This window comes from Marmota monax, unplaced genomic scaffold (genome assembly GCF_021218885.2).
Source record: "Marmota monax isolate L192 unplaced genomic scaffold, Marmota_monax_Labrador192_F-V1.1 WCK01_AAM20220418_F8-fsc00024, whole genome shotgun sequence".
Classification (NCBI taxonomy): domain Eukaryota; kingdom Metazoa; phylum Chordata; class Mammalia; order Rodentia; family Sciuridae; genus Marmota; species Marmota monax.
The window spans coordinates 20226040-20252078 of record NW_026695224.1 but is presented as its reverse complement, the minus strand read 5'-3'; the positions used below and the strand labels follow the sequence as shown (position 1 = coordinate 20252078).

The window sequence follows — 26039 nt, the reverse complement described above, 5'->3', positions numbered from 1 at the left end:
TCCTAATATTCTAGTATTTTCTTAAGAGCTGACTTTGGGACAGAATGCTAAATGCAAGTTCAGATGAAAAGTAAAGGCTACAAAATAACCACTCATTTCCACACCCACACACACCCTGACACTCCCCTCCAGGAAGATCAAATTTTCCTATCCACTGCCTGGCAGTCACAGACCCAAACCCAGGAGCCCACTCTATCCTCCCCCTGGTTACTTTTGTGACCCAATTATGACCCAAGTTTCAAGACTTTCTAGGCCCTCAACTGGCTTCTTACAATGGTCCCAGTCTCCACAAAATTAAAGCAGCCCTGAGGGAGGGCCTGACATATCTAGCCTGGCCTACAAGGGCAAAAAGAGATTCAAGGCCATCTCTTGAACTCACTGAAACACTAACATGTACACAGAAAGAACTGAGTAGTAAAGCTAGCAAAGTCCCCATATCTTCCTCAGGGAACCAGAGGAGCTCCTGGACATCCACCCTTCTTCCCACCTCAGGCCCCTCTTACCCTGGCACAGTTTAACAATGCCCATGACAATGATGGCAATGAGGGCTAGGACCTTGGCGTAAGTCAACGTGTCCTGTACTCGTGTGCCCCACTTGACATAGGCACAGTTCACAAATGTCAGCAGACCTAAGAGGAAAACCATAAAGTCACTGCCAGGCTTAAGCTGAAGGCACATAGGCCCACCCTCTTTACAGAGAGCATCACTTCTGCCCTTCTTGCCTAAATTAGAGGGAACAATGGACAAATGAGAACCAAAACAGGCAAATAGACAGATAACTTGAACCTGCCCCACCTGACAGCACCTATGAATGTCCCAATACTGTGGATATTCAAAGATAATAAAGGTAGCCAGGCACATGGTGCATACCTGTAATCACAGCTACTCAGGAGGCTGAGATAGGAGGATCACAACTTTGAAGCCAGCCAGCCTCAGCATCTTATTGAGACTCTGTCTCAAAATAAAACAAAAAGGGCTGGGTCTAATTCAGTCCCCATTCCCTCTAAAAACCATCTCCCCAAATACCAGCTATCCCCTCCCTGTGTACTCTCTCCCCTGAACCCTATGGCATTCCCACTTCATAGCTAGAGTCTGATGCTAGGTTCCTTTGGACATCTGTCTTAAAACAGGTCTTTTAGGTGTTTATGTGCTTCCCCAAGATCACAGATTTTCAGACGGCAAAAAAAGCAAAGCATGTTTTTAAGCTCACTGCTAAGCAAAGGAGAACTAAGGAACCCTTACTGGAATCAAAGTAGCGATGGCTTTCACTTGACAGCCAATTCACTGGGATAAGGCAATTGTCAGAAAGGTGTCAAAAGGAGAACACTCAGGGCCAGCTGTGGAAGTAAACACGAGGCAGAAGAGTCTCTATGGTGCTTTAAGAGCTTCACTCAATACACTGGCAAATTACACAGGTGTTCACTAGTCAATCATGAGGGGGGACTGGAGGCATCAATGGACACAAAGAAGCAACCCAAAGGAGTGTGTGCTGCTGGAAAGTCTTCCCAGGGACCTACCTGATTATCAAAATTGTATGTATGGGCTAAGCCTAATAGGCTAACATACATAGTTAATAGCCACCAGTAATCCACAGACCTCTGTAGATTACCCCTGTGGATATAATACAGTAAGCATATTTTTAAGTACTTACCCAGTCCCTTCTTGAGAATTGCTTCCCCTCTTCATCATAGCTAACTAAGCCAGACATTGGACCCATGCTGGCTTTTTAGATTGTCTCCCCCAGGAACATGGAATTTGAATACCAAGAGACCAAATCTAATAGTAGCAGGGTACTCTAAAATGAGTTGGGAACCACAACAAGTCAAACACACAAGCCCTTGGTAACAGAGGACCAGAAACCACAAGTAAGCAGAGGAAGGAAGCAGGACTACAAAAAGAAACAGAAGTGAGAGAGTAAGAAATACTCAGAACTGGACATAGGGTGCACACCTGTAATCCCAGCAACTAGGGAAGCTGAGGCAGGAGGATTGCAAGTTTGAGGCCAGCCTCAGCAATGTAGCAAGACCCTAAGCAACTTAGCAAGACCTTATCTCAAAATTTAAAAAAGGGCTGGGATGTAGCTCAGTGGTAAAGCACCCTTGGGTTCAATTCATAGTACAAAAAAAGAAAAGAAAAAGAAATACACAAAGAAAACAGCAGAGATAGATACAAGGCAAAGACAATGAGATAGAGACACAGGGAAGGAAACAAAAAGAAAAAAAAAAAAAGATAACATGGATGAAAAAGGATCCACATCAGAAAAGAAACTGACAATATCCTGGAAGTGCTCACTGAGCTTGTATGTAGAACCAAAATGGGGAAGGGACTGATAACAATCTTCATTCCACAATGCCAGGCATAGCACCTTCTCCTTCCCTCAGTCCTGTTGCTAATTTCCTGCAGGGCTAGTCCTTTCTGCACACAAGTAAATAGAGCACACTGTGGAAATTCAATGACTGTGAGCTAAACTAATGAATAAAGTCCATTCCCCAAGGAAGTCCCTGCAGGGTCAGTTCCAAAAGACCTGCTGCAAGGATATAAAAGCACCTGGTCAGTAACACTAACTCCTGAGAAGAAGACTAAAGATCTGGAGAGGGAGGGAGCCTTTTTCTACACCATTTTATACTTTGACACATTCACTATGCACATATACTTCTTTCTCAATGAACATAGTTAAAATGCCACAATGTATGGCCAGAGAACAGGGCCAGGGGTAGGATCAAAAGTCAGATATCCAGGGCACAAAATGTAAAAAAAAATCCACTTTCAGGGGACCACGTGCAGGAACCTGAGAGTGAGTGTATCCTTACATCCTGGCTCCAGGCTCCTAGCTTGCCTCATTCTACTCTCAGCCCTGCCAGAGAACATTCTACCAAGCAGAAGCCAAGTCCCTTGACTGCTTTCCTGATTCTAGTTAAGAAACACAATTTCACCATCTAAATCACACCCCTTGATGCCTCCCAGAACTCCAAGCCCATGGGGCTGGGGTTGTGGCTCAGTTGTAGAGTGCTTGCCTAGCAAGTGTGGGGCACTGGGTTCGATTCTCAGCACCAAATATAAATAAATTAAATAATAAAGGTCCATTGACAACTAAAAAAGAATGTTAAAAAAATAAAATAAAGAACTCCCAGCTAGCTAGCTCACTACACTGTATCAGAGCTCAAAGACAAGGCTGAGCCTTGTGGCCAGGTGCTCAGATTCCGCTGCCTCCACTTGAACTTCTAAGCTTTCCCTCTCCATGGCATTTCCTTGCTGGATAAGCTGGCACCAATAAGCAGGGACCCATTATGAGGCTCTCTCTCCCAAAGAAATCAGTACTCAAAGAGATCCAGACCCAACCCTGACACAGAAACAAATTCCCAAAGTCTCTCTGTGGTAGAGATTGCTAGTCATCTTCCATGGTCATTACTTACCAAATAGAAACTTGAGCTAGTCTTGGCCACTCTAAAACAGACATTCCTAGTTTCCTCTGCAAGTAGTTAAGGCTAGGAAACTAGACTTTCTCCCAGATATGTGAGCAGATAAGACCTCTAAAAGGAAGAGTATACCTTTGTCCTTCTGGTCACCTACAATGCCCAACATGACATGTGGAGCTTGAGTAGTCATTCTGGACCACAGTTAGACGTCACAGGCTGAGGATGGCAGAGCATTAAGATAGAAGAAAGAAACCTGGCTCTCTGAAGCATTTTAAAAGTTGTCTTACCAACCCAACCTGCCTATTTTTAACAGGTGAGAGAAATAAACTTCAACATTGGAGTTATGCTTCTTTGGGTTTTCTGTTGTATGAAACCTAAACTAATCCTAAGTAACATGCTCCTCCTGACAGAGCTGTACCTCTAACACTCTTCCTGACAGCAAGTGGCTGGTCGGCCTGAAGCTGTAGTCCCAGCTATGCTGAGAGTCACAGTTTCCTTTTCCCAGAGGGGAGAGGAGAGAAACCTTCCAAGTCTTCTCACAAACAGGCTGGGTGTTACCAAGGGCATCCAAGGACAAAGGAGTACGGTCCTACGTGGCAATGACAAAGGTGGTGGGAAAAAAAAGGGGGGCAAATTTTTATTTTTTTGTGCTGCTGAGGACTGAACCCATGGCCTTGTGCATGAGAGGCAAGCACTCTACCAACTGAGCTATATCCCCAGCCCAAGGGGGCCAATTTTAAGTCTTTTCGGAGTGAAATGCTCTACAACAGTCCATTTCCTTCCAAATGGAAATCCAGAATCAGTAGCTACCTCCTAGAATGTATAGGAATATGTAATTTAGGTGCCTTTTAAGGAGTATTCCTAAAGCAGGGCCCAATGGCATGCCCCTACAGTCCCAGCTACTCAGGAAGCTGAGGCAGGAGGGTCACTTAAGCCTAGATCAGGGCCAGCCTGATCAACACAGCAAGACCACATCATAAAAATAAATAAATAAATAAGCCAGGTGCAGTGGCATATGCCTGTAATCCTAGCAACTCAGGAGACTGAGACAGGAGGGTCACAAGTTGGAGGTTAGCCTTGGCAACTTAGCAAGAACCTCAGCAATTTAGCAAGCCTCTGCCTTAAAATGAAAAATAAAAAGGATGGGGATGTAGCTCAGTGGTAAAGTGGCTCAGGTTTGATCCCCAGTTCTGCAAAGAAAAAAAAAAAGCAGCAAAGAAAAAAATTAGATCCTAATTTCTGAAAATAGCAGAACTGCCAACCCTGGTAGTGCACAACTGTGATACCAGCAATTCAGGAAGCTGAGACTGGAGGATCACAAACTTGAGGCTTGAGACCTGTCTCAAAAAAAGGACTGGGAATATAGCTCATATCAAGCCCTTTTTATTTTGAGAGAAGGGTAAGGTACCCCTGGGTTCAATCCCAGTAACAACAGATAGTCAGATAACTGAATAAATAGATAGATAGATAGATAGATAGATAGATAGATAGATAGATAGATAGATAAAACTACCTGGGGGGGGCATATAGCTTAGTATTAGAATGTGTGGGGGGCAAGGGTTCAATTCCTAACACCAAAAAAGAAAAAAAAAAAAGAATCTTTGTCTTTAATCATACAAATATATCTAGTCTTATTATCCGAACACTTGAACTACATATAGGGTTAGAGTCTTTGAGCAAGATCAAGTCTCCTTAGCCTTGTGTCACTTAGAAATATGAAAGATGGCTGGGTGCAGTGATACAAGGCTGTAATCCCAGCAATTGGGGAGGCTGAGGAAAGAGGATTGCAATTTGATTGCTAAATGGCCAACCTCAGACATTTAGTGAGGCCCTAAGCACCTCAAAATAAAAAATAAGAAGGGCTGGGAATGTAACTCTGATAAAGTGCTCCCCAGTACGAGAGAGAGAGAGAGAGAGAGAGAGAGAGAGAGAGAGAGAGAGAGAGAGAGAGAGACCCATCTATCCATAGTAACTACTGATCATAATAGGGGGAGAATATCCGCCCCCCCCACCCCCGGCCTTTTTTTGGTACTGGGAATTGAACCCAGGGGCACTTTACCACTGAGATGCATATCAAGCCTTTTTATTTTGAGAGAAGTTCTCACTGTGTTGCTTAGGGCCTTGCTAAATTGCTGAGGCTGGTCTCAAATTTGTAATCCTCTTGCTCCAGCCTCCCAAGTCACCCAGCAAGAATATTCCTTTTATTCAAAAGTTTGACCAGGCCTGAGTCCAAGGCAGCAAGAAACAAAAGAAAGATATTCAAGACTCATTAGGTGTTTCTTCACTCTAGTCTCATCAATATCAGTCTTCTTTCCCCACTTCTCCTCCTCCTCATTGTCAGCCTTACCAAATAAACTCAGGGGAAACAGAGTCTTAGCTGTGAGGCTCTGGGCTGTGATGTCACTGTCATTACTGAATTGGTTCCATCTTGATTCCTTCAAGGCAAGCATTCTCCAGTGATATATATGAGTCCACGTAACAGGCAGGATCCATAAGTCAAATCCCACAAAATAAATGGACTAAGAACACCTAAGCCAGAAGTGTTACTCTTCTGCTGTCAAATCAAATATCCTTACAATACTGGGTATCCATGTTACCAAATGTACGGGTCCTACCCAAAAAGAAGAACCTATGTTCCTCAAGAACCATCTTTTCCCCCACTATGGTCCCATAAGTAAGCTTACCAAGTATAGTCTACAGTCTGAGGCTCCACCCACCATAGAAAATTCCAAGATTCCTGAATACATTTGAACAAAGTATACCTTTAGGACACAGTTTCTTAACTATAGAACTATGGACATTTTGGACCAGATAAGTCTTTACTGTGCAGGTTTGTCTCGTCTATGGCAGATGTTCAGCATCATCTCTGGCCCCAACCTTCTAGATGCCAGCAGCACCAATACCCACTAATCATATCAACCAAAACACCTCCAGACATTGCCAAACATCTCATGGAAGACAAACTCACTTCAGGTCGAAAACCACTGCTCTAAGATAATAAGTAACTAAGACAGCTCAACATCCCAAAAAAGCTGCTTAAATCCCCTGTTAGTGTAACCTAGGAATATGGTGGGGTGCAGCTATATAGAGAGCCAGAGTCTAAAGCAGCAATGGCTTCAGGCATGAAAAAAAGTGATAAAATAAGGAAAAGAAAGAAAGTCTGGGTATAAAAGGAGAGGAAGCAGGACTGTAGTAGACTATAAAGTATATACTCCATTTAAAGGAAAGGACAGATACTCAAAATCTAGCTGATTGAATCAGGCAGGAATTTAAGTTTAGTGTTGCCAGATTTTTTTCAGAGAAAGGACAAGTACTGATTTTTCAAATGTTGGCAACTATTTCAATATTATTTAAAACACTGTGCAGGCCTAACAAATCCATCTATGGTCCAAGTCTGGAGACTTGCTAGGCCCTCTAGTCTAAGAATGGAACTTTAATTATCTAGCCTGGCATGGCTATAACTTCTTTGTGCATTCTTCTAAACAACAAGCTAGCCCCTCTTATGTCTCTATTTCAAGACTAACTTCATTCTCCTATCCTACCCAAGCCTCACACTGGATTCAATGGATCTTTGGTTTTTTCCCCTCCTAATAATGACCTAGTCAGTTTCTTCCAATTTATGTCTCTTGAGATCAGGCTGTTCCCACTGCCATTCCTACCCAAAGCGACTCCCTCCCATACCTCAGCTCTATTTAAAGCCTAATCCTATGACCTAAAAGTTCCAAGAAGGGAAATAAGTTGAACCCTAAAATCAAGTCAGTTAGGACTATGGAGCATAGTTTTATGACTTGGCTGATTTCTGATAAGTTCCTGCCCTCAGGCCTGGATTCTAGAAAAGCCTTGGCTTCTGGGATAAGGGGCTTGCAGCAATTCCAATCTTGAGAAATCTGGGTAAAAGTACATGTTGAATGAAAGAGACCAGGAAATACCAATATTTGGCATATCTAAAAAGTAAGGCTACTCCTCCAATCCCAAGATCAGTGCCTAGTATGAGGATAGGCTTTTAAGTAAAAAAAAACATGGGAAAAATAATAAAGGGAAGAAAATATAATTTAACAAACAAAAATTAAGATAAAAATCTTCTGGGTATCAAAAATTATATATAACATGCCCTTTGACTTGGTTGTTCTTTGAATTTACTCTAAAGCTATCAGCCACTAATGCACAGGCACTTTCAGATGCCCAATCAATTGAGGAACTCATACAACACTCTAAAAAGAATCCTGCAACAGTTTATTTCCTTAGACACAATGATTTCCCTTGTTTAATTTAATCCTAAGAAAATATTCAGGAACTCTAAAATGATTTATGTACAAAGACATAATTATTTACAGCATTATTTACTATGGAGCTCTTACTATATGTCAGGAAGAGAAAAGCATTTACACAGCTATTTGTCTTTTATTCTTCACAACAATCTTTTCAGCTAGGCACTATTAATAATCTCATTTCCAAATGAGAAAACCAAGGCAGGAGATAATTAATTCCCTAAATCAGTGGTAAAGCTAGAAATCAAACCCAGTCCAGCTTTGGGCCCTCTGAGTTTAATCATTATACTACACCGCCTGGAAATCACACCTATGTCCCCAAATCATGTTTTCTAAGAATATTTGATAAAAGAGATTAGATGCTAAAATTTAAAAACCAGTATAAGAACCGATAAAGCTCAGGAAATAATGCCAAGAGTTAATAAATGGGACAGAATCAAATTAAAAATCTTTTCTGCATAACAAAAGAAACAGGACTATGAAGAAGGAACCTATAGAATTGGAGAAAATCTATGTTACCTACTCTTCAGACAGTATTAATGTCTAGAACATATAAAGAATTCAAAAAACTTTACACCAAAAAAAGTCAAATAATCCAATTAATATAGACAAATGAATTAAACAGAGTATTCAAAAGAAGAAATACAAATGGCCATCAAATACATGAAAAAATGTTCAGAATCATTAGCAATTAGGGAAATGCAAATCAAAACTACAATGAGATTTCATCTCACTCCAACTAGAATGGCAGTCAACAAGAATACAAATAACAAATGCTGAAGAGGATGTGGAGAAAAAAAGAACACCTTTACACTACTGGTGGGACTACAAGTTAGTACAACCACTATGGAAATCAGTGTGGAGGTTCCTCAAAAGACTAGGCATGGAACCACCATCTGACCAAGTTATACCACTTCTCAGTATTTATCCGAAAGAATTATAGTCAACGTAATACATCAATACAAGCATACCCATGTTTATAACAGCACAATACCATAACCAAACTATGGTACCAGCCTAGGTGTCCATTGGTGGATGAATGGATAAAGAAAATGTGGCTATATACCCAATGGACTTTTATTCAGCTAAAAAGAAAAATGATATGGCATTTGAGAAAAGTGGATAGAACTAGAGACCATCCCATTAAGCAAAATAAGTCAAACTCAGGTGGTATGCCTTCTCTCATATGAGGAAGCTAGAGAGGAAAAAGGAAAACAAAGGTGGGGGTGGATCTTCTAAAAATCAAAGTGAGGGCTATAGCTGTGGCTCATCAGTAGAGCTAGAGCACTCATCTAGCAGTAGCACATGCAAGGTGCTGGTTCAATCCTTAGCACCACATAAAAATAAATAAATAAAATAAAGGTATTGTGTCCAACTACAATTTAAAAACATATATATATTTAAAAAAAAATCAAGGGTTGGGGTTGTGGCTCAGGTAGAGTGCTCACCTAGCACAGGTAAGGCACTGGGATTCAATCCCCAGCACCACAGGAAAATAAATAAATAAAAATAAAGGCATTGTGTCCACCTATAACTAAAAGAAATATTTTTTAAAAAAGCGAAATCAGTAGAGGAAAGGGACTAAGGGGTGGGAAGTAGGACAGGGAAATGCTGTCCTACTTATATGGTGTGCATGTATGAATATGTAACAATAAATCCCCTCAATATGTACAACTATAATGCACTAATAAAAAAGTATGTGGGGAAAAACAGTATATAAGACACAAAGAGTATGATTTTTTATTTTGATTTTTTAAGTTATTTTTGGGAGATTAAACCAGAGGTGCTTTATCACTGAGCCACATCCCCAGTCGTTTTATTTTTTGTTTTTTTATTTTTATTTTTTTGGTACCGGGAAATGAACTCAGGGATATTCAACCACCGAGCCACATCCCAGCCCTATTTTGTATTTTATTTAGAGATAGGGTCTCACTGAGTTGCTTAATGCCTCACCATTGCTGAGGCTGGCCTTGAACTCATGATTCTCCTGTCTCAGCCTCCCCAGCCGCTGGGATTATAGGCATGTGCCACCATGCCCAGCCTTTTTATTTTTTAATTTTGAGACAGGGTCTCACTAAGTTGTTTAGGGCCTCATTAAGTCACTATGGGCCTCAAATTTATGATTCTGCTGCCTCAGTGTCCTGAGTAGCTGGGATTATAGGTGTGTACCACCATGCTCAGCAGGATCATTTTAAAAATGATAAATTTTATATAAGATGGGGCTGGGGTTGTGGCTCAGTGGTTGAGCACTTGCCCAGCATGTGTGAGGCACTGGTTTCAATTCTCAGCACCACATATAAATAAATGAATAAAATAAAGGTCCATCAACGTCTAAAAAATTAAAAAAAATATATATATATATAGAAAAAAATATTGGAAGGTATTTCACTCATAATAACAATAGTTTTCTGGGAGGTAAAATCATGAATGATTTTAATTTTTTTATACTATTCTTTATCTGCCAACTTGTCTATAAAGTCCATTTATTATCTTTTAATTAAAAAAACACTACTTTAAAAAATGTTACTTTTGGGCTGGGGTTGTAGCTCAGGGGTAAAGCGCTTGCCTCGCATGCATGAGGCACTGGATTTGATACTCAGCACCACATATAAAGAAATAAAATAAAGATATTTACGTCTACATCTAAAAAAATATTTTTTTAAATTAATTAATTTATTTTTTAGGTGTAGATGGACACAACACAATGCCCTTTTATTTTTATGTGGTGCTGAGGATCGAACCCGGGTCCCGCCCATGTTAGGTGAGCGCTCCACCGCTGAGCCACAATCCCAGCCCTAAAAAAATATATTTTTAAAAAATGTTGTTTGGGGGGCTGGGGCTGGGGCTTAGCAGTAGAGCACTCGCTTAGCACGCACGCACAAGGCACTGGGTTTGATCCTCAGCACCACATAAAAACAAATAAATAATTTAAAAATTTAAAAAATAACTTATGAATCAACAAAGAAACCATAATTTAAAATTTTTTTAATGTTGTTTTTATGAAATAAAGGGAAAATTATATATTAAGCTTAAAAACCAGAATATAGCCAGGTGCAGTTGCATGCATACACCACTAATTCCAGTGAAATTCCATGACTCACAGGAGGGCTGAGGCCAGCTTGGGCAACTCAGCAAGAACCTGTCTCAAAAAAAAAAAAAAAAAATGCAGGCTGGGGGAGTAGGGAGAGCTGTAGTTCAGGGGTAAAAGGCAATTAATTAATTTAAAAACCAGAATATAAATTAATAAGCAAAGTCTGATCCCAATTCTATAAAAAAAATGAAGACAATATTAAATTATTAAAAGTACTCATCTGTTAGTGAGAGATTATGGGTAATTTGAGGATAATTTAATTCTCTCCTTAATGACCATGTTTAGAATCATACACTTACTCCCTTTTTTTAGAGATGAGTCATGCCAGAATCTTCAGGACCAAAGTCTATTAGACACATAGGTGAATACTAATCATCCTTTCTCCTCCCAGGAGTATGTTTTCTCCTCACTGTTTGCTTTAACAAAGTCCTTAAAGTCAGGAGGCATGGTGTACTATACAATCCATATTGCTAGTTCCAAGGTACTCTCAGTCTATTTTTAATATTGTAGACAAACTATATATAGCCAAAGCTTTTATAAGCAGAGATAAGGAAAGAACAGGGTATAATTAAGTGCCTTTGGCAGCACAGTGCTATGGAACACAGAGAATTCTGGGCTAACTGAAGCTCTAGCTCTGCAAGGTTGTATAACAATCTTCTCTCCTTTCAAGGGCTTCACACAGAATCCCTCTTTCCATAAGAATCCCTCTCACATAAGAGAGAAAAGAAAATGCAAAAAAATAAAAAAGCATGCATGGGGCTCTCATCCTTAATGTAGGGTAGAAGCTCCTTTTTTCTCATGAGCTGCAGGCAAAGCTTGTTTACAAAGTCAGTATACAGAAAAATGAAACACCAATAAGAAAAAGCCATTTTGGTGTGGTACTTGCTGCTTGGAATGGACCTCAAAGAGTGGCAGTAGCAGGAAGAAGGGGGTCCTGTGGGCTTAGGAATAAGACCTTGGGACCCCGCAGTCTAGAGAAGCCTATTTCCTCACTGATGCCTTTAAACTAGTTTAAGATGAAAAGCTGAGAAGTAAAATAACACTTTTTCTTTTTGAGCAGCACAATAAAGGACTCAACACTGACTTTTTAATTGTTTTCTGTGTTAAGTTTCAACTAGTTGATGTTGAAACCAATCTCTTGAAACTGACCAAAAAAAAAAAGAGCACCAGACAAGATAAATATAAGACATGTAGTAACCTGTCACAGAGAGTAGAGGAAAGACCTCAGAAACAGCCAAGAGTAAGAAGAATGTGAGGCTCTAATATCTCTCAGGATCAATCAACTCTGATGCAATTAGTCCTTCCAAAGGTAAGGTATCTACCTCTTCCCCAAAAAGCAAACTATGCTTTCTTTTCCCCCCACCTTTCCCTGCATTACTAGGGATTGAACCCAAGGGCACTCTAACACTGAGCTATATCCCAGCCCTTTTTATTTTTTATTTTGAGATAGGGTCTCACTAAATTACCCTGGCCTTGAACTTGTGACCCCCCCTGCCTCAGCCTCCTGGAATTACAGTTTTACACCATTATACCCAGCAAATTATGCTATTTAAATATAAGGCACCCATACCATTATTACAGCACCCCCCCACACACATATCCTCTCACATTCAGCCCCCATACTTACATATGCAAGCAGCAGCAAGAAGACGGCAGGCCAGGTACGGGGGATCACAGGTGGGGAAGGAGGGCTGGATGATGTAGCTGGCGAAGGTGATGGCGATGATGGCCTGACTGGTGGGCTCAATGATTAGCAGTGAGGCCCATAGGCGAATGAAGGCAATAAAGCCCCCAAAGGCCTCTAGAATATAAGCATAGCTGGCCCCTGACTTGGTGATGGTGGTCCCCAGTTCTGCATAGCAAAGGGCGCCCACAACAGAGAAGAGCCCACCAATGGCCCACACGACCAGTGACAATCCATAGGAGGCAGTGTATACCAGCACCCCCTTGGGTGAGACGAAGATCCCTGAGCCAATCATGTTGCCCACCACCAGGCTGACCCCATTCAGCAGAGAGATCTCCTTCTTCAGCTGCATGGCTTCTGAGGGAACTTGAGGTGGCAAGCTGACATCTTCTTCCACCCTGGGCTGGCTGGCCTCAGGGATGAGATGGTAGCTGGGTACAGGGTTCACAATCTCTCTGGCTTCCATGGCAAATGGTTCCCGCACAACTGTGTTTACACTAGCCTGGTAAAGAAAACAAGTATGTCAAATCTTTGGCAGGAGTTGGTGAGGTTCTGGTTTAGACCTGCGAGTCAGACAAATTTCCCTGCCCACTTCCTGCTTAGGGACAGACAGTATGCTACACACAAAATACAATATATTTCTCAGTTCCCACAATAGGACACAGGAAAATGGAGATAGGCAGATTTCTATTGCTCCTGAGAAAGATACCCATGAGAATACAGGCATGATTTGATGGTGGTTTCCAACAAGAGACCTGTGGGTAGGCACTGGGTTTGTCCACTGAATTCATTCTCCCTGAGTGTTGGTTTTGCTCTTTTCTTACCAGCTTAAAACACACAAACCTACCATGCAGAGAAGATCAAAGCCCCTGCAGCATGTACATAGCCTTCTCTAGCCTGAAAGGCCTCTCATTGTATACACCAAGTATACAAGCTGCCTACCAAGCTGCCTACTCAGCTCTCATATAAAGGACAAGAAGAGTTTTCACAGTGTCCAGCCTCACACAGAGAGATCTATAGCTACTCTCAGGATAGCAAAGAACATGAGCAGTACAGAGAAGGATTAAAAAGATCCTTAGACAAGAGTATATCACTTTTGCAGGGACTGGACCAAGAAGAGAACATGTGTGGAAATACATACCCGTGTTCACTCATCTTATTCCCCACATTGCTGCTTGCCCATTCAATACCTTTCTTTTTCCAAAGTACCCAAAAGAAAGTGATTATACAACAAGACAAAAATGGAGGAAGGATCTCCAAGGAGCACCATAAACTAGGGTTAAACATTTGTCTATTTGCTTTCCTCAATACACCCCTCACTTTTACCTGGGGCTGAAATTCTAAGATTTTCCCAGAACATTATCCTGGAGTCTTGACATCCAACAAAAGCTATAGGCTTCTCTTAGTGACAGATCTGGCATTGGAAAGCATCCCATAGAGAGATGGTACATACAGTACCACCTTTGGATTAGAGTTGGGCTAATCCAGAAACCTTAAGGAAGTTGGATTCACATTATACTACCTACAAAGGACCCAGAATCTGTCAGAGGAAGACAACTACCTTCCTTACCCTGTGCTTGGTGTAGACTTCGTCCTCCCTAAATTTCTGTGTGGGCCATGCTTCAAATCCCCTGAAATTACCTCACTTTTTAGAAAAAGGAATCTGGTGGGCTATTTGATTCCCATCCAGGAGTCAGTCTATTGAGGTCAAAGGGATAACTTCCAGGGATAAGAAGGCAATCAGCACATCATTTTTCCAGAAGCCTCCACACCACTCAACAAAGATGTATATGACATATCCTGGCCTCACTAAGCTCAGAGCAAGGGAATCACAGTCACTCAAGAGTGAGGAAAGGCACAGTAGCACACACCTGTAATCCCAGCTACTCAGGAGGCTAAAGCAGGAGGATCACAAGTTCAAGGCCAGCCTCAGCAACTTGGTGAGAATCTGTCTGGGGGGGGGGCGTGTACACACACACACACACACACACACACACCTGTCAGGGAAAATTTTGATCTCCACAGATCCCACCCGATGTTCCTGCCTTACCTGTCCCAATCCCGTTACAGAGTCTGGACATGAGCCTGAGTGAAAAAGTTTCTCTGGGGCACCAGAAGCCTTCCCCCGTCCCAGAGATGAGCCAGCCTATCTCTGCTTAGATGGGGCAGGGCTTTCAGGCAGCACCACTTTTATTTTTCACCTCTGACACCAAGCCATGCAGGTTTCCCTATGCAGGCATGTGGGAACAGATTTGTTTTCACATGTTTGTCAGGTGAGTCCAGGCATCCATGGGAACAAATCCAATAAACAGCTGAGAACCCATATTCTCACATGAGAGTCAGGTGCCCAGAGACCTAGGTTACTTTTCTACCGTATTCAGCACAGAGATGAAGAGCAAAGATGCCTGGTCCCAGTGACCGCTCCAACTTCTATTCCATCAGATCCCAGTTGGAGGTAGGAAGCTCGGGCTACCAGATCTTCCTTTTGTACTTGTACAGTATGACAATGGTGCATCTGATGTGACTATTTTATTTTTTTATTCAGCAAGGGACTGTACCCAGGGATGTTCTACCACCCAGCCCCTTCTATTCTTTATTTTGAGATAGGGTCTCACTGAGTTGTGCAGGCTGACCTCAAACTTCTGATCCTCCTACTTCAGCCTCCTGAGTACCTAGGATTATAGACAAGTACCACTGTACCCAGCTCTGATGTGGCTTTATTAAGTAGGTCTGACATGCCAGTGAAACTATCCAGTAGTTTATTTAAAAGGGAGAGTACAGTCACAGCTCCACAAGCTGTTTCCTAGCATCTCAGTCCCAGCAGCTGAATAAGGGACAAGATTTCTGCTGGAATTTAAGAACTCCTCCTTCAGCCAAGGAGAGTCACACTCATAGACAACTGAGTGTAGTTGAGGTTTCTTTCTCTTCTTTCAATAACAAAATGTGATTGACCCTAAGCACATGTCCTTGGACAAAAGTAATTAAAGTTCCTTCTCTTTGTTAAACACCCAAGAGCAGACTTGTGATGTAACTCCAGCAAGCTCCCCAAGAACAGATGGCTAAATCCCAGGATGGCTTGGCCACACAACTCCAAGGCCATCCCTCCCCTGCCTTCTCTATCTACATCTCACTTCACATGCCTCCACAAAATCTAAGCACGTGGGATATAGGTGGGATGTAGATGAGTTGTAGAGAACTTGCCTAGCATGTATGAGGCCCTGGGTTCTAGCCCCAGTACTGCAAAAAATAAAATAAGTGCCTATAATATGAAAAAGATTGTTAGGGACCATGCCCTCAATACAAAATCAGGCAGTATGGTAGCATGGAAGTGAGAAGGTCCTGTAGTCAGAGACCACAGCTTACCAGATGTATCTCACCCTTCTCTTTTCCAGCTCTTCTTCCCTAACAGCTTCACTGACCTTTTGTAAGCATCAAGTTAGGCAATATGAAACTCTTCAGTAAAATGTGAAGCTTTCTTAGCTGAGTTAATATTGCTGAAAGATAACTTCTAGAAGCAAGGAAAAGAGGGAAGAAGTGACATAAGGTTATTTCACTGGAAGAAAAAAATCTAGCATAAAATAGGAAGTTCTTGACTATTAACTTCCTCTTAGAAACAAATTATTATTCCCACTTCAGTGACAAGAAAAATCCAGATAATCTATAAAACCATAATTTTCTTAAACCATAAGAAAGCTGAGGTTACAGGGCAACTAACTAGAGTAAAACTGAAGGAAAGACAACCACTTCCAACAAGAGAGAAATATAAGCTCCACTTAGTGGGAAAATGATGGGACCACCATATAGGTGGGCAAGAAGAATTCAAGAACTTTTTCAATGAGTTACTAAAGGTCAAATATGGGTTATCAAGAGCCACCCATTTAGAGGTTTTTCTCTACAGGCCTCAGTAGGTGCTCACATGAAATACTGGGCAGGACTTCAACAGATGAATGGATAAAGAAACTGGAATATATACACAATGGAATATTACTCAGACTTAAAGAAGAATGAAATTATGGCACTTTCCAGTAAATGGGTGGAACTGGAGAATATTATGCTAAGTGAAATAAGCCAATCCCAAAGAACCAAAGGCTGAATGTTTTCTCTGATATGTGCATGCTAATTCACAATGGATTGGGGGAGAATAGAGGTTTTTTTAATATTTATTTTTTAGTTGTAGTTGGACACAATACCTTTATTTTATTTATTTATTTTTATGTGGTGCTGAGTATAGAATCCAGGACCTCGCATGTGCTAGTGAGCATTATACTGCTGCCACAACCCCAGCCCAAAGAGGTATTTTGGACTAGACAGAAGTAGTGAGTGAAGAGAGGGGAGAGGGCATGAGGGTAGCAATGATAGTAAAATGAATCGGACTTTATTACTCTATGTGCATATATGATTACTTGACCTGTGTAACTCTACATCATGTACAATCAGATGAATGAGAAGTTATGTATGATATGTCAAAATGCATTCTACTGTTATGTATAACTAATTAGAACAAATATAAAAATATATTTAAAAAAAAAAAAAGAAAGAAATACTGGGCTGTGGATATAGCTCAGTTGGTAAAGTGCTTGCCTCACATGCACAAAGCCATAGGTTCAATCCCCAGCACCACCAGAAAAAGAAAGAAACACTGGGCAGAGTCTCCCCCCGCCCCCTCAGTAGTGCTGGCCTGGAAAAGGAACAATATAAAGCCAATTTGGCCCCACAGAGAAAGGACAGCAAACTCTGTCACTCCCAAGGTAACTGGGGCAGGGTACCAAGAGAACCCTCTATGACTGGGAGAGGAGCAGGAAATTCCGACCAAGACCATTACAAGTATCCTACTTCTTGGGGGGGAGGGCAGAATCGCCCAGAAAGATCTACCCCCAAGATTCAAGAAAAATATCCCCTAAGACTGAGGCTGAACCAAGAAAACAGAAAACTTACCACCACCAGGTTAGAAAACATCCAGGAACAAGAAACAGTCAGGTATAACTCAGAGTGTGGTAGTGATGGGTCCTGAGAAAAGCTAAGGCAAGAGTCAAGCAGAAACACTGAGAAAAGCCTGCCCTTTGAGCCCTGAATGCAAGGAAATTCCAGAGGAATTTGAAGATAAAGTTACCTAAGGTAACCATAGCAACAACAAACCCCAAACAGCTCTTCTCCTAATTGACTCAAACTTCCATACCAACAACCTAGCAAAAGAAGAGGTAATACCCATTTCCTAGAATAATTCTCACCCCCAACTCCCTCCACTACTAGGGATTGAACCCAGGGGCACTTTGCTACTGAGCCACATCCCCAGTCCCTCCTCGCCACACACCAGGAACTCAGGGGCACTCAACCACTAAGCCATATCCCTAACCTAATTTTGTATATTATTTAGAGACAGGGTCTCACTGAATTGCTTAGTGTCTCACCATTGCTGAGGCTGGCTTTGGACTTGCTATCCTCCTGCCTCAGCCTCCCGAGCTGCAGAGATTACAGGTGCACGCACCACCGCGCCTGGCCCCAGTCCTTTTTCTTTTTCTTTTATTTTTTTTTTAATATTTTCTTTTTTAATATTTATTTTTTAGTTTTTAGGTGGACACAATATCTTTATTTTACTTTTATGTGGTGCTGGGGATTGAACCCAGTGCCTTGCGCATGCCAGGCGAGCATGTTACCACTTGAGCCACATCCCCAGCCCTTTATTTTACTTTTTATTTTGAGAGAGGGTCTTGCTAAGTCGCAGGGACAAGCCTTGAATTTGTAATCCTTCTGCTTCAGCCTCCCCAGTGGCTGGATTGCAGATGTGTGCCACTGAACCCAGACAGAATAAATATTATATAACCTCAGCTTCTACTATTTTACACACCATGCCTGGCAATCAATAACAAATTACAAGTAACACAAAAAAGCAAGAAAAACAACTCACTATAAAGAAGCAAAGTAATCAATAGGAACCAGACCTAGAAATGACCCAGATATTGGACATATCAAACTAACAATTTAAAATAATTACAGTGGAGTTGGGGGTATAGTATAGCTCGGTGGTAGAGTACATGCCTGTGGTAAGCCATTCTTATAGACCGTGGCCGCCATTAGAAGATGGCGCCAGCTTCCACTGTGGCCTGTGATAAACAACTCCTTTTTTGGAGAGTTGGCGCACAATCCCTTACCACCCTATGAGAGAGATCCACGTGGCAGCTTGGGATTGGTATGCGGGAGGCTTTATTAGGCTGTGCTTGGGCGCTCGGCGGGGGGGTCGCTAGAAGATGATACATGAAACAAGGCCTGAATAAACTGCTGAAAGAAGAATCCTGTGTCGTGTTTTCCCTTGCCGGCGAGGGGTCGCGACAATTGGTGGCCCGTACGGGGAATTATATTCCTCGAACCCAGGATCCAGAACTTTCAGCAGTCAGGGTGGTGCACCGGTAAGTTCCCAGGTAAAGTGGGAATCCGCAAGCAAATAGCGGGGCGCTCTCTCTGTAAATAGAGAGAGAGCGGGAAAAAGGACGCTCCCCTGTAAAAGGAAGAGAGCAAGGAATTCATAGAACGGAACGCTCCCCTGTAAAAGGAAGAGAGCGGGGATTTTTGTACCTTCACTTTCTTTATAGTTCTAAAAACATTATGGGCGCTACTTCTTCAAGCCCAATTTTGTTGGCCCTGGATGGGTTGCTACGTTCAAAAGGACTTAAGGTAAAGCAGAGCACTTTGCAAAGGTTTTTGAGGGAAGCTGATACAGCGGCTCCTTGGTTTGCCTTTTCAGGGAGTCTTACGGTTCCCAGCTGGGACAAATTAGGAAAGGATCTGGATTTCGCTCATGAGCAAGGTACCTTGCAAGGTGGCGTTATACCACTTTGGAAGTTAGTTAGAGGATGTGTAACAGATGGTAAATGCCAAGAAGCTATGAATGAGGGTCAGGCTGTTCTTGAACAACTACATGAGGATAAATCTGAAGGATCACGTAGTGAAGTGGCAGAGAGTATTAAGAGTAAGAGTAATGAAAAGGCAAAAGAGCCTGAAAATAAAAATAGGAGAAGGCTCTATCCAGACTTGACCGAATTCAAAACACCTGAGGACACAAGCGGCTCAGAGTGTTCTGAGGACCTTGATATATTGTTGCAACAACTACGCAAGATAAAAATAAAAAAGAAGAAAAGGGAGACACAAGGCATGCAAGCCTACTGCAAGAAGGGGGAGGGATCTAATATTGGTCAACAGAATTCTGAGGAGGAGGAGGTTGAAAATTTAGAAGAAGATATGAGGCCTATTGCCCCACCCCCGTATGTGGGGGAGGGCCAAAGTTCCGGGAGATCTTTTCATGCGCAAGTTTGGAGGACAGTTAATACAGATATGGGACTTGCGTACCCGGTGTTTCAGGACAATAATAGAGGAAGGTATCATGAGCCTTTAGACTTTAAGATAGTTAAAACCTTGGCAGAATCCGTTCGCACTTATGGCATAGATGCCGCTTTCACTCTCACTCAGGTGGAGGGACTTACTAGATTTTGCATGACTCCCTCAGATTGGGCTAGTCTAGTCCGTGCTTGTGTTTCCCCAGGTAAATATTTGGATTGGAGAGCATTTATGCTAGAGGGTGCAGTAGAGCAAGCTGCCCAAAATCACGCAGCGGGGCGCCCTGCCTGGGATAAGGATATGCTTTTGGGACAAGGCAGGTTTGCTAATCAACAAACAGGATACCCCCCTGAAGTATATGAACAGATAAATAACATTTGTATCCGAGCATGGAAATCACTCCCAAATAGAGGAGAAATGTCTGGCAATTTGACAAAAATTATACAAGGCCCCACAGAACCTTTCTCAGATTTTGTCGCCAGGATGGTAGACGCCACAGGAAAAATCTTTGGTGACCCTGATACAGCAATGCCCTTGATTAAACAACTTGTTTTTGAACAATGTACTAAAGAATGTAAAGCAGCTATTACCCCTTACAAAAACAAAGGCATAGAGGCCTGGATGAAAGTCTGTAGGGAAATAGGTGGACCGTTAACTAATGCAGGCCTTGCTGCTGCTGTTCTTCAATTATCACGTAAATCCAGCCCTGTTGCTGGAAGGTGTTTTAGGTGTGGTCAAGGAGGACACTTTAAACAAGAATGTCCTAACAAGAAGGGAACATCCAGAATTGAGCACACTTCTGTTAGCCGTCAACCGGGCTTATGCCCCAGATGTAAAAGGGGAAAGCATTGGGCTAATGAGTGTAGATCAGTTAGAGACATACATGGTCAACCTTTAAAAGATAGAAACATGCCAAAAAACGGCCGGGGGGGCCCCGACCCCAGGGCCCACAAATATATGGGGCAATGGAAAATGGGACAATGGAAACCGAGTCATGGCCGTCCCTGCGCCATCCCAAGAATCGCGGAGAGCCACTACAGGTGCCGCGGGACTGGACCTCTGCTCCTCCGCCAGACTCGTATTAACACCTAAAATGGGAGTCCAACTGGTGGAGACTGAATTTAAAGGACCTTTACCATCTGGCACTGTGGGCTTGTTAATTGGGCGTGCTTCTTCCGTCCTACAAGGCCTTCATGTTTTTCCTGGGATTATTAATCCGGACACGGTAGGAACAGTGAAGGTTATGGTGGAGGCCCCAAAAGGCATTGTGTCCATTTCCCCAGGAGACAGGATTGCCCAATTGCTAATTCTACCTAGTTTGCATACCCGCTTTCCTGCTGATTCCTTTTTAAGAACAAGTGATGAGATTGGAGTCACCGGAGGGAATTCTGTTTATTTGTCCTTGGATATGAATGACCGTCCTACTTTAAACTTAACTATAGAAGGCAAATCAATTTTGGGATTACTAGATACTGGAGCAGATCGTAGTATAATTGCACAAAAGGACTGGTCGAAGGGGTGGCCGATACAGCTCTCAGATCAATCACTAAGAGGTTTAGGATACGCTCAAGCTCCACAAGTCAGCTGCAAGCATTTATCCTGGAAAGATTCTAAAGGACATTCTGGAACTTTTCAGCCGTATGTGCTTGACCTCCCTATCTCTCTATGGGGACGTGATCTTATGAAGGACATGGGGTTTCAACTTAGTAATGAATATTCAACAGTTGCCCAAAAGATAATGCAGGGCATAAGATATAGACCAGGTCTTGGATTAGGAAAAAATTTGCAAGGACGTAGACATCCTTTAGAACCTCAGCAAAAACTTAATAGACATGGACTGGGTTTTTCCTAGTGGCCGCTGAGGATCAGGTGCCCATTACCTGGAAAACAGGGGAGCCAATATGGGTTCCTCAGTGGCCGCTCCCCTCTGAAAAATTGACTGCAGCTTATGCTTTAGTACAAGAACAATTAAAGTTGGAACATATAAAGCCCTCCACTTCTCCATGGAATACACCCATATTTATTATTAAAAAGAAGTCTGGAAAATGGCGGTTGTTACACGATCTACGGGTCATTAATGCTCAAATGCAGCTCATGGGACCCATTCAGAGATGTTTGCCTTTGCTTTCAACAATTCCAAAAAATTGGCCAATGATATGTATAGACATTAAAGATTGTTTCTTTTCCATTCCATTGCATCCTCAGGACTCCGAACGTTTTGCTTTTACTCTGCCTTCATGTAATCATGAGGAACCTGATCAAAGGTTTGAATGGGTGGTTTTGCCTCAAGGCATGGCCAATAGCCCTACAATGTGTCAAATGTTTGTAGGAGCGGCCATTGTCCCACTCAGACAAAAGTATCCATTGTTGAAGTGTATACATTATATGGATGATATATTGCTGGCAGCCAAAACCAAATATATGTTGGAAGCAGCTTACACTGATTTGGTACATTTATTACAATCAAAGGGCTTGCTTATTTCATCTGATAAAGTACAAACAGGAGATTCTATTGATTATCTTGGTGCTACTATCTCTTGTAAAACCATTACACCCCAAAAGGTAACTCTCAGGACCGATAATTTACGTACCTTAAATGATTTCCAAAAATTATTAGGTGACATAAATTGGATTAGGGGTTATTTACATATTCCCAATGCTGAATTAAAACCCTTGTGTGAAATTCTTAAAGGTGATTCAGACCTTTCTTCCCCTCGGCATCTTACTGAGGAAGCAAAGTCAGCGCTGCTGAAAGTGGAGGAGGCTATACAACATGCTAGCCTTTGTAGGTTTCAAGAGGATAAACCTCTCCAACTATGTGTGCTCGCCACTGCGCGACAACCTACTGGAGTTTTATGGCAAGATGGTCCTTTACTGTGGATACATCCACGTATGTCCCCTGGAAAATCCCTTGAGTATTATCCTGATGCAGTTGCTTCCTTAGCTATGTTAGGGATACAACAAAATGTACAATTTTTTGGTTTCTCTCCAACGTCTGTGATTGTTCCTTATACATGTCAACAAATTTTGGTCTTATGTGCTAACTTGGATAATTGGGCTATATTACGATGCTCTTTTCCAGGAGAGATAGATAATCACTATCCATCACATCCTCTTATTACATTTGTTAAGGAACATCCTGTCATTTTCCCTAAAATCACTTCTTCCACGCCTATTCCAGGAGCTGCAAATATCTTTACAGATGGATCTAAGACTGGTATTGGAGCTTATATGATAAATGATCAACCTCCTATCCAACATCAGTTTGCTCCTGGTAATCCACAATGGGTGGAGCTACAAATTGTCATAAAAGTTTTTGAACAATGTCCATTTCCTTTTAATTTAATCTCAGATTCTGTCTATGTAATTCAAGCTTTAAAGGTGTTGGAAGCAGTGGGTCCCATACACACATCAGGAGTAATGTCTTCCCTTTTTCTCCATCTTCAAACATTGATTTGGAATCGTTCCGCCTGTTTTTACCCCTTGCATATTCGAGCCCACACAGGTTTACCGGGTGCTCTTTCTGCGGGCAATGCCCAGGCAGATCTTGCTACTCGTCCTTCTTGGGTGTTCCCTATTTCCTCCTTAGATCAAGCTGCAGACTTTCATAGTAAGTTTCATATTAATGCACGAGCACTTCAGAAACGTTTTACCATCTCCCGTGCTGATGCTCGACAGATTGTGTTGGATTGTCCTAATTGTGTGATTTTACATCATCCTCCCTCTATAGGCGTAAATCCTCGTGGTTTACGGCCTTTAACTATATGGCAAATGGATGTTACTCATGTTCCTGACTTTGGTAAACTTAAATATGTCCATGTATCTGTAGATACTTGTTCTGGCATTATCTATGCTTCCGCTTTGTCTGGGGAAAAAGCTGGAAATGTTATCACACACTGCTTGGAAGCTTGGGCAGCCTGGGGATTACCACAGTCCATTAAGACGGACAATGGTCCAGCATATACTGGGCGACAATTTTCTTCCTTTTGCAGCAAGATGGGTATCCAACTTGTCCATGGTTTACCTTACAATCCACAAGGCCAGGGCATTGTAAAGCGCGCTCATAAGACTCTAAAAGAGATGTTACTAAAACAAAAAGGGGGAATTGGCTTAGGCCACTCCTCTCCCTGGCTCTATTTACTATCAATTTTTTAAATCTGGACATTCAAGGGCGCTCTGCTGCAGATAGGCATTGTTCGCCCTCTGCCCCGAATTTTGGGTATGTTAAGTGGAAAGATGTACTTTCTGGACAATGGTATGGGCCTGATCCCGTGCTGGCATGGGCACGAGGTTCTGTTTGTGTTTTCCCACAGGACCGAACGGAGCCGGTGTGGATCCCTGAACGGCTAACGAGAAAAGTCTCGAAGACAACTGACCAACAACGGGGGACCCTACAAGAGTCCAATGATGAGACCCTTCATTCTGCTGAGTATCCTGGCCCTGTCACAGACGATGATGGTCCAGATGTTACCGATGCAGTGGTGGGCGGTAACTCGGACATGGCCGATGCCGATGCCGGTCCATAAAAATTCTAGTGTCCTCCCCACTCTTTTTTCTACTTCATGTGAGATGTCTGCCCCTTGTGTCTCCCCTAGAGGAGACGGGGAACAGGTTTTCAACCTTTCTCGTGTTAATATCACGGGAACTTTCTGCTTCAGTTTCTTGAGAACCCGTTGTATTCGCTTACAGCGCAACAATTTGACCAATTGGGAGGACCCCTTACAGAACAGTAGGGTCTCACTGGGAACCTTGTCTGCGGTGCTTAGCCAAGTGAGTAGTGGGGTACAGGAGGGCTCAGGAGAGACTACAAATTCGACCGAAATGAATATCACCACTTTGGCTATAACTTCCCAGGTGTCACTCCCGGTGGCTTTTCCTAACGCTAGTAATGCCACTTATTTTAAGGCCTCTCCTTATTGTACCCCGTACTATTCTTTCCCCCCGACATTCACGCCTTGTCAAGATCATTCTTGGGAGAAGCGCCAAGTTGCTGTGGGTTTCTCTCTTTCCCCTTCTCTTAAAAGGTATTTGTATGACTCTTCCAAGGCTAATTCCACTACAGGAACAGGCTGGTCTTGGTTTCAATGGTTGATTTCCAATGAAAAGGGGGCCACAGCTGATGTCTCTGCTCTGGCTCAATTGAGAGGAGTCCAGAGTTGGCTGTTTAATGTGTCTGGCTCTGTACAGGACACTGCTAATGGTAGGAGACTTAAAAACATTTCATTAAATTCTCTGATGTCCAATGCTACACTGCCCTCTGCAGCAGTCTGTCTTCATTCTCCGTTTCTGTTCCTTTTGATCAATGATACCAATACTACAGAATCGGAAATGATTGACTGTTCTAATTGTACATATGTCTTGTCTGAGTGTTGGAATGGATCCTGGAGCACGGCAGTTGTTATGAAGGTCCCGACTTTCGTCCCGATTCCGGTTACTGCGGATCCGGACTCCTTCCCTATTATTGAGGTGCTCAGGAGCCGTAGGGATTTTGGAATCACGGCAGCTATTGTAACAGCGGTTGCAATATCTGCTGCTGCATCGGTCACTGCCGGAATGGCCATGGCTAGTCAAGTGCAGACTGCGGCCACGGTTAATCAGGTCATCCAACAAACTTCCAGCATTTTAGAGTCTCAAAGTAAAATCAATCAACATATTTTATCAGGAATTTTGGCCGTTAATCAAAGGGTGGATCTCCTCCAAGCTCAGATTGAGGAATTGTCAGACCTAGTACATTTGGGTTGTGTTGATCATCGTGCACATCTATGTATAACATCTCTCAGATTTAATGATTCCAGAAATACCTCTCAAATCATTGGACAGTACCTGGCCGGAAACTGGTCCATGGAAGCAGAGAAGTTGATCCAGACCCAACTGACACAAATTGCCATGTTGAACAACACTCGTGTGGACCCTGTGACATTGGGCCAATTTACGAATTGGCTGTCTTCTGCCTTTTCTTTCTTTAAGGAATGGGTGGAAATAAGCATTTTTGGAGCGATATGTTGTTTTGGGATTGTCCTTTGTCTGTGGCTTTTCTGTCGCCTAAGAGCTCGCCATAGCCAAGAAAAGGCTATGATCGTCCAGGCTTTTGCAGCCCTAGAGAATGGTATCTCTCCACAAGTTTGGCTTGCGCAACTTAAGCAATAATTTCCTGGGTTTTGGCCATTGCACCCCAAGTCATCTTTGACATTGCACTGGGATTAGCATGCCCTCCTCTTCCTGCTTTCCCAGTTATGGAAGGCCCATGCACT

The 26039-nt window shown here is 42.5% G+C and overlaps 1 protein-coding gene across 5 annotated transcripts in view; it reads right to left on the bottom strand.

Moving 5' to 3' along the window:
- Slc7a6 (solute carrier family 7 member 6) overlaps nt 1-26039 on the bottom strand; it is a 50854-nt gene that overhangs the window by 12516 nt on the left and 12299 nt on the right. For all 5 annotated transcript variants that reach the window (XM_058575858.1, XM_058575855.1, XM_046434713.2 and 2 more), the window contains 2 exons: nt 12403-12961; nt 504-629 (listed from right to left, as the gene is read on the bottom strand). In XM_058575858.1, the coding sequence (XP_058431841.1) occupies nt 504-629; nt 12403-12961 (685 nt within the window). The remainder of the gene's footprint in view (nt 1-503; nt 630-12402; nt 12962-26039) is intronic.